Genomic DNA, 8,376 nt, shown 5'->3' with positions numbered 1-8,376 from the left:
GGGGGAAGGGACGGTGCTCCGGGGAGGGGCGGGCGGGGGCCTGGGGGTGTTGGGGGGACGGCCAGGCCTAGTTCTGTACGGTCTGTTCACGGGCTCTCCGTGCGTTCCCCGCGGACAGGGCCGCCCCGGGGGGACGGGACGGGGCTCCGCTGTAAGGGGGTTAACACCTGCTACCGCCGATCCTCTGCAGTGTGCGGAGCTCTGCTGCCAGATTCCCGGCCTGCGAGCTTGCTCCTTGCTCCTGGCTGTTTCTTTTCCTTACTGTAGCTGCTTTAGGCGATTAGAAACACTAACGTGTAGGACTTAAAATGTTTGTGTACTGGGTGTTGCAAACTAGGCGTCAGTGGTGGTGTTTTCCTTTACAGGAGACTCAATGAGAGAGAGAGAATTGGAGAACTAGGGGCACCTGAAGTCTGGGGGCTGTCCCCAAAAGTTCCTGACCCCGAGTAAGCCATATTCTTTCTTCATATTTTTTATAATCCCGATTACATGTTAGTTCAGTTTACAAAAATGCTTTATCCCTGCACTAGTCATGGTGCCACAATATTTATTGTATCAGTTCCTTTCTGAAACAACATCATGAGATTACTACTTTTTTTTTTCACCAAATAATTCCAATATACCAATTATGCAATATGTGATTTATTGTAGATCAGGTGACTTTTGCGTTGTGGTTCTGACAGCAGTTCCCAGGCTAAATTAGCTCTTTAATTTTTTGCTCCCTTGCAAGGATTGACTCAAAATGTGTATGGTCATATGTGTACCTTTGGTCTCGAGTACAACAGAACAGATGTTAAATAGTAAACTGTTATTTTTATTCAGTTCCGATGAGCACACACCAGTAGAAGATGAAGAGGCAAAATCTAAGAGTAGTTCTTCAGATTCTAGCTCAGAAGGTATTTTGTTTGGCTTGCACAGCTTTTTTGAAAATGGGAAGCTACTGTAGCCTAGAATCTGCTGCTGCTGGTGCTTGCAGGAGGTTCCCTGGCTTAGATGGGTGGAATTGAGTAGGGTGGGCTCCAGCTCAAAAGAGAGCGTTTCTTTGGGAAGATCAGGGAATACATGGAACTAGATTTTCTTAGTTATCTAATGTTATCTTTAAAAACATTCCAGAGGAAAAGAAGAAAAAGAAGAAAAGAAAAAAGAAAAAAGGTAAAGCGTCCAAAAGAAAGCGCAGGAAACATTCTGAGGACAGCGACAGTGACTCAGAGTCTGAGCAGAACTCCAGTGGTAAGATAAGAGGGTTTCAGCTTGCAGTCTGGCCTCAGGAAATAGGATTTCTGAATTCAGCATCCACTGGGCCTCTCATGCCAGAGATCTGTTTGATATGTTCTCATATCGACCAATACTGCAGGGAGCTTTCTGCTAACGCTTTCCCAGTATAAACAAGTCCCATCCGTGTGTGTACTCCGGCATTCTGGTGGAGGCAGTTAGTGGTGGGAATAGGCTTAGGGTTAGGGTAGTTGTTATGGTAGTGGTTAGGGTAGTAGTTAGGTTAATGGTAGGGGTAGTGGTTAGTGTAATTCTTAGCAGAAGGGTTAGGGGAGTGGTTAGGGGAGTGGTTAGGCTTAGGATTAGGGTTGAGAGAATCAAAGAGCCTACAGCTCTAGGAACACTGGGGCTGGAAAAGGCATGCCAAGGCCATCCTGTCTAGGCCCCAACAGTGCTGCTCCTACATCTTTCTGATCTTGACCACCACCCCTGGTGATGGGGTTAGGCTTAGGGTTAGGGTTGAGAGAGTCTAAGAGCCTACATCTCCATGAATACTGAGGCTGGAAAAGGTATGCCATGTTATTCACAGTGCAGTAAACTACTTAGTTATAGCTAATCATCTGTTTTTGATAACAGATACGCTTTCTTTTTTCAGATGAGGATAAAAAGAAAAGCAAGAAGAGGAAAAAGAAGACCAAAAAGTAAGTGTCGTGGTTGCTATGTGTCATTCTGGCTGCTTTTGGCTGGAGAGCAACTCAATTTTCTTTGCAGGCCTTGGGAGGGAGCCGGAGGACCTTCGGTGATTTGCAAGAGCTGGCAAATAATACTAATTTGATGCATTTTCTTTACGTCTACACAATTGTGTAGCACAAGCAACTCCCTGTAGAGCCACTTTATAACACTCTATGAAAGTCATAACAGGACATATATATGTCTTGGTTTTGCTGTGAAGTATTTTGTATGAAGCATAGCAGACAGCCAGTCTTCCTATAGGCAGAAGTTGCCTTGAGAAACGAATTGAGTATGATTCCAAGCACCTTCTTTCAGCTTAAATTTTGGTAAATAGCATGTCTGTCTGGCTTTGTCACAGGAAGAAGTATAAGAAAAAGAAAGCTAAGAAGAGCAGGAAGGAATCCAGTGATTCAAGTAGCGAAGATTCCGATGATGAAGTCCTTCAAGGGGATGATCTCTGGATTGAGAGGTCAAGTAGGTTCACCTGACTTTAAACTTGGGTGGAAACTTTTTGATGTCCTTTTTGTGAATTCTTTGTTAGGTGTTGCTGACACTTCGGATAACAAAGAACAATGGGCACAAGATTAATCTTCCTCATTATTTGATTGTTGCAGAAAATACTGAAGCTGATAGTTTGATTGGACCTGAGGCTCCCAAAACTCATGCGTCTCAGGATGACAGGCCTTTGAAGTGAGTAGCCAGCTCTAATGGTACTTTGATCAAATCAAGTAAATCAAGTGTGAAAGTTACTGCTCAAAAGGGCTGTTGCAACAATAAAGCATGCAGAGGGAGAAATGCTGTGCCAGAAACTCACAGACAGAAGTGCTAGTGGTGTTAGACTTTCCCCTGGCCTGAATTTGGGTAGAAAAGTCTGATTTATGCTTTTTAGCCTTGATTCCTAGAAAATCAATTGTAACTGCCTTTATTCTAATGGTCTGCAGTATTGTGACTTCGTAGTCTCATCAGAATGAACTCAGCTGATAATTTAAGATGTTGTTGCTAGTGTTGCCATAAGGAAGAAACAGGCCAATATGTGGGAAAGAATGAGGAAGTGTTTAAAAATGCAGCTGTATATAACAGTGAACAGGGAAGTTGGATGTTTAGCTCAGACTCTCTCTATCTGAAACTGGTTGAAATGACCACTTTTGGTTTTTTAGCTATGGACATGCCCTCCTGCCCGGCGAAGGTGCAGCCATGGCAGAGTACGTAAAAGCAGGGAAACGCATTCCCCGCAGAGGTGAAATCGGCTTGACGAGTGAAGAGATTGCATCATTTGAGAGCTCTGGTTATGTCATGAGTGGCAGCAGGTATGGTTTTCATGATGGCAATGGTTCAGTGGAATTTTTAAGAGCTGTTTTCTCTGCTGGCTGAACGGAAGACTGCTTCCAAGCTTTACTTGCAAGCATGGAGGAGAAGGTGCTCTATGTGCTTGCAATAATCTACACTAAACACCCCATTGCTAGAGATGGAATAGTAAGTTTTTCAAGGACACTTTCTCCTCAAGAGCAAAAGTTCTTTCCAGGCAATACTCTTCTTATTATTTCAAATGAGGAGGTGCTTGTGTCAGGTGGCTCAAAGGTGGTCTGTGTGGACAGCCCTGGGAATGTGCTGGCCCTTCAGCCGGAGCTAAATCAATGTGTGAGAGGTTGGCTGCACTTTTTTCTCAATGACCAACAAGAATCTCACTTAAATTTTGGTGAGCCAGCGGCTGACACCCTGGGGGTAGGGGAGGCTTCTGACTGACTGCCTGAGAGCAGACACCCCCACAAATCAGTTCCTTGCTCTGCCATGCTCCTTCTTGGGAAGGTTAGTGTGCAGTTTGGATTATCTAGTATAGGTGTACCTGTTTTGCCAGTTGGCAAGGTCAGCACAAAAGATGCAGATACCAACTTTAAGGAGTCAGTGTAATTTGCTACAGTGCAAAACTGCAAAGAATTACAAAGGACAAGCTAAGTAATGCACCTAATCATTACTGCAAAAGATTGCCTAGCGTGATTAAGAAAGATACATCACCAGTTAGACTATTACTTTACCATGATGCAGATCTACACATCATCTAGGGAGCCCCAGTCACAGCAAAGGATTGGAGAACCATTCCTGGGAATTCCTACGTGGTGTGTCCACCTGTAGGCGAGGCCTCCATCTTTGCTGTGAGAGGGCCCACCTTTTAGACTGTAGAATAAACAAGCTTACACAACTTCTAGTGCAAAAATGTCTGGTTTCATCCTCCTCTTGGGTTCCACCCAAAGCCTGGCCAGGGCTCGAGGAGGAACCAAAGAAGTTGGCTTTGATCATATACCTTCAAACAAGGCTAGTTGTCTGATTTCATGCCTTTGTCTGGCTTCTAAATGCAGAAAGATAAATATATTCTTATCACACTACATATTTCACTAATGGTATGCATATTACATTAATGAGTGGATACAAATATAACATTTTGTTGGAAGGTTCATCTAGAGGTCAACTTTGGCTCAGAGCCTGTTGTTCAGGCCTTAGTACTTAAGTATCTTTATTTAAAGCCCCTGAAGACATTCAGGCCAGTTAGTGGATGCGAGCTGTGGCAGGGCACTGACACCCCTCTGCCCATGCTGATGTGCCCTGTGTTCCCCCCCGCAGACATCGCCGCATGGAAGCTGTGCGTCTGCGTAAAGAGAACCAGATCTACAGCGCAGATGAGAAGAGAGCTCTGGCATCCTTCAACCAGGAGGAGAGGAGGAAACGAGAGAATAAGATCCTTGCAAGCTTTCGAGAGATGGTCTACAGAAAGACTAAAGGCAAAGAGGAAAAATAATGCTTTGTTTGAGCTGTACACCATAGATTGCACCACGTGGCAGCTAACCCAGTCCAGTTGTGATTTGAAAAAAGCTGCAGGTGCTGCAGCACCTTTCACCCAGCAGAGCCAAACCTCAGGAGTGTATTACTTGTGTCAAGGAAACAGTTATTTTCATCAGATTTTTTGGATGGCTTGTTGACTAAGGAATCCCTGTAAAGAGAAGGGCTACAAGGCAGGAACAGGCAGGGAAGATTAGAGGTGTCGATGTTCTGTGCTCGCTTTGAATCAGACAAGCCAAAGAATCCCATGGGAAGGCTTTGTTACCTAATGCCAGTAAGTGTGATTTTTTTTTATTCCATTTATTTTGATTAATCATAGGATCATTTAGCTTGGAAAGACCTTTAACAAGCTATTAGCACCAGTAGCAAAAATGAAGGAGGTCCTGTGTTCCTGTTTTAAGATCTAGGACTGTCCACTTCGCTATTTTTTCACAAGTCTTTTAGATTTAGGTTTTTTCTCAAAACAGTTGAGTTTGTGGTTCAAACCAGACTTGTAAATATTTTGTAAATGAGTTTGTAATACAGATGGGCTTCAGTTACTTCAGAGGAAGCAGATTGCAACTGGGGTGTAAATTAACAGTAATAGGAGGGTCTGATCTTCAGTCCACTGAAACGCATGGTGAAGAACTAAGTTGCTTGCTTCTTTTTCTCCTATGTTATACATAGGCATCAGTGCAGTTGGGTGCAGTGATTGGAACCCCTGGATGTACGCAGGTGGTAACAAGGATGCATCTTTCAATTTATTTGAAATGTTTTTGTTTATGAAATGTTCTAGATTAAACCCTTGTTTTAACTCCTGTAGTATTTTACTTTGGTCTGTTTCAGCAGTACTACATGGCTTGCTTTAAACTCTGCTTGGAGGCCTTGATGAGGCAGTGCTTATTTGGTGATTATCTCTAATTCAGCTGCATATTTCCAGACATACCCCTGGAACTTGTTTTTCTCAAATGTTTTTGAAAACAAAATGGTTTTGAGAGGTGGGTTGTTTCTTTTTTGTTCTCCTACCTTCTTTTTTTTTTTTTTTTTGGGTTCCTCTAAGTTTAGCAGCAGACATGTCTTGTATATTTGTATCAAGAAAATAAAAGTCCTAAAGTCCTATAATGTTTTCCCTGGAGTTCCACAGACCTGGCATTCCCAAACAGCAAATCCTGCCCAGTTGCCTCTTCCCATTTAGATTCTGGAACCTGGTTCCATCGTGCTGTCCCCACCCATACCTGCCAGGGACTGTCACACACAGTCAGCTGCCATGTCAGGGCATAGCTGATTTTGCACAGGTTCAATGCTTTTTATGTATCCACAAAGTAGAAATGCTTCTAAGAAAGAGCCTTTCTTTCTTCATTGTGTTTATTTGGTTCTCCACAACAGAGTATTGGTGATGGTGAATTGGAGCTGTTCATCGGAAAGCAAGTCTTTCTGTGCACGCTATTTTATTTTCAATTATGTCCTTAAGCCACTTTTCTCTAAACTGACACTGTTCTGGCCTGGAGAATGAAATAAAAACAAAGTAAATTCTAAGCATAATACTGAATCCAAGTTTGGCCAGCTGAGAGCTGGCCTTTATTCACCACGTAAGGCTGCAATAAAGACCCCCACCTAGACCCATGTAAAGCAGGACAAATTTCTGGAGAAGGCATATGCCCACAGGGTGGCTATTCATGCCTCTAGGGGTGTGAAGCTAGTGATAAGCAGGGTCATTTCATAGCAAGATTTTTACAACTTCCACTTCTCTGCTATTACTGCAAACTTATTTACATCGAGCTCCCGGTTTGGTTTTAGAATGGAAAAGCTTGCTAAAACAGAAGAGTAATATTTACCTCCGTATCAGCCTGCTGGACTCCAGCCTGTAGAAGACCTCCACAGGTGCGGTCTACAAGAGAGCAGAGACAGGACAGAGGCCATGTACAGCCCCTCAAAAAGCAGACATTGTACTTAAGTGAGAGCTACTATTTACTTCAAAAATAACCCGGATATTTGGTTGGGGCAGGAGGAAAGATGGTGCTCAGGGAGTGGCTGGGCATTGGTTGGCAAGTGGTAATTGTTTTCATTTGCATCACGTGTCTTTCATGGCATTTTTTTCTCAGTTTGGTTTTTTTTCCAATTTATTACTATTATTCTATTTATTTTCTTACATTATTACACTTTTTTTTTACACTTTCAATTCTCTCCCCCATTCCATGGTGGTGGGGAAGGAGTGAGTGAGCAGCTCTGTGATGCTTAGTTGCCAGCTGGCGTTAAACCACGGACTACTGTTTGGGGATCCATAACTATTAAGTAGAAACACTAAGGTCGAGTATGACTAAGCCTGGAGGAAAGAAGTCTACTCAGTGCAATTTATTTCATTTTTTTCTCCTGAGCTGCAAGAGCTTACTGTACAGGTGCAACCTGCAGGCTGATCAGGAAAGGGATTCTGAGACAGCTTGAAGAGTGAAGTGTCACTCCCTCTCTGCTGACCCCTCATTCTGTAACTCACCTCTACGCAGCCCCTTTTACAGCTACCCAGAACAATTGTTGCTTGGAAGGGGAAGATGGTAAGAGCAGGAAGGCAGATGTAGGATCCTGCCAGATTCTGTTTGTCACATTCTGTCAGTCAATGATTTGGGAACTAACCCAGCCTCCTGCTCTGTGCCTTGCTCCCCTTGCTAATTGAGGGCATGTTTCTTTTAGGCCATGTCTAAATCTCCTGCCATTGCTCCAGCAATGTCCAGACCTTGTCAGCATCTTCATGAGAACTGCTGGCTCCTTGCCAGTCTCTCCACTGTCCTGGCATTTCCCTGCCTCAGAAATGCCACTGTACTCTTGTCCCTTAAAGGACTGGTCCATCTACACCATTTCTGAGTACTTACGTCAGGTCTGAATTTGGAGATCACGATAACAAAGTAGACACTAGCTGTTGCTTGTGGGATGGGTTTTCTGCGTGTTGGGATGCCCCAGCAAGCTCTGTAATGGTACCTCTTGCTGTCCTTCAGTTCTTCTTCCTTGAGAAATTCTGAGTGGTGAAGCCAGCTCTCGTGAATGTCCCATGTCTGTTGAATAAATGCATCACACTGAGACTCCCTCTGTCTAGTAGAGCTGATTTGAGAGTGGTGCTAAAAAGGAACAGAGGTGCTCTCCTTTAATTTTTCGTACTTCTTAACAGTGGGAAGGTGTGGCCTTCCTGAGTGGATGGAATTGTGACTCACAGAAATGAGTTCTTCAATTTGCTGCCATCCTCTCTCCACTGTGAAGTTCTTGGCTGTGGTCCACAGGATATTTCTGATGAAATGCTTGGTTTCTGAAACAGATAAAATGCTGACAAATCCTCCTGGAAAGACCCCAACACATTCTAGTAGAGCAAACACTAGATACCTTTCTCTTTTTCCTTGGCCTCTGGAAGGCATTTGTCTGTACCGCTTCTCTCATTTTCTGGGGGGATGTGATCTTTCTCCTCACTGGCAGCTTTTTCCTCTTCCTTGTCCATTGGCTTCACCTTTAGAGAGATACACGCACAAACGCTGAGAGAGCACCGGTCTGAGAGCTGCAGGCCCCGTCTGAGGAACATGGGGATCAGCGGGCAGTCCCTCACTGTCCCTGGTTCGTACCTCGGCCCTGCTCACCCCGCTT

The 8,376-nt window shown here is 44.0% G+C and overlaps 2 protein-coding genes across 2 annotated transcripts in view; one reads left to right on the top strand and one right to left on the bottom strand.

Annotated features, from left to right (window-relative positions):
- The window catches only part of NKAP (NFKB activating protein), a 6,301-nt gene extending 724 nt beyond the window's left edge, over positions 1-5,577 (top strand). Inside the window, exons 2-9 of the mRNA XM_017743094.1 lie at positions 301-446; positions 823-896; positions 1,114-1,230; positions 1,868-1,913; positions 2,303-2,418; positions 2,559-2,634; positions 3,102-3,251; positions 4,561-5,577. Of these exons, the coding sequence (XP_017598583.1) occupies positions 301-446; positions 823-896; positions 1,114-1,230; positions 1,868-1,913; positions 2,303-2,418; positions 2,559-2,634; positions 3,102-3,251; positions 4,561-4,735 (900 nt within the window). The 3' untranslated portion in view covers positions 4,736-5,577. The remainder of the gene's footprint in view (positions 1-300; positions 447-822; positions 897-1,113; positions 1,231-1,867; positions 1,914-2,302; positions 2,419-2,558; positions 2,635-3,101; positions 3,252-4,560) is intronic.
- A 198-nt stretch (positions 5,578-5,775) lies between these two features.
- AKAP14 (A-kinase anchoring protein 14) lies at positions 5,776-8,370 on the bottom strand. The gene is made up of 6 exons (XM_017743168.1): positions 8,355-8,370; positions 8,122-8,242; positions 7,956-8,047; positions 7,620-7,862; positions 6,591-6,643; positions 5,776-6,257 (listed from the first exon to the last, which is right to left on the bottom strand). The coding sequence occupies exons 2-6, from the start codon at positions 8,231-8,233 to the stop codon at positions 6,170-6,172; spliced, it is 588 nt and encodes a 195-aa protein (XP_017598657.1). The 5' UTR covers positions 8,234-8,242; positions 8,355-8,370; the 3' UTR covers positions 5,776-6,169.
- Between the last annotated feature and the right edge of the window lie 6 nt (positions 8,371-8,376).

The sequence above is a fragment of the Corvus brachyrhynchos genome, unplaced genomic scaffold, assembly GCF_000691975.1.
Source record: "Corvus brachyrhynchos isolate BGI_N302 unplaced genomic scaffold, ASM69197v1 scaffold398, whole genome shotgun sequence".
In the NCBI taxonomy this organism is placed as follows: domain Eukaryota; kingdom Metazoa; phylum Chordata; class Aves; order Passeriformes; family Corvidae; genus Corvus; species Corvus brachyrhynchos.
Note: the sequence above shows the minus strand (reverse complement) of the source record. Positions and strands in the feature narration are given on the sequence as shown.

Excerpts from the sequence above, each read along its gene's own strand:
- AKAP14 (XM_017743168.1), bottom strand. The coding sequence starts at position 8,233 with ATGGACAAGGAAGAGGAAAAAGCTGCCAGTGAGGAGAAAGATCACATC. Across the intron at positions 6,644-7,619 it reads TCTCCAAATTCAGACCTGAC|ACCGCACCTGTGGAGGTCTT; the intron begins GTAAGTACTCAG and ends GCTCTCTTGTAG. Across the intron at positions 6,258-6,590 it reads TCCAGCAGGCTGATACGGAG|GCCAGAACAGTGTCAGTTTA; the intron begins GTAAATATTACT and ends TTCATTCTCCAG.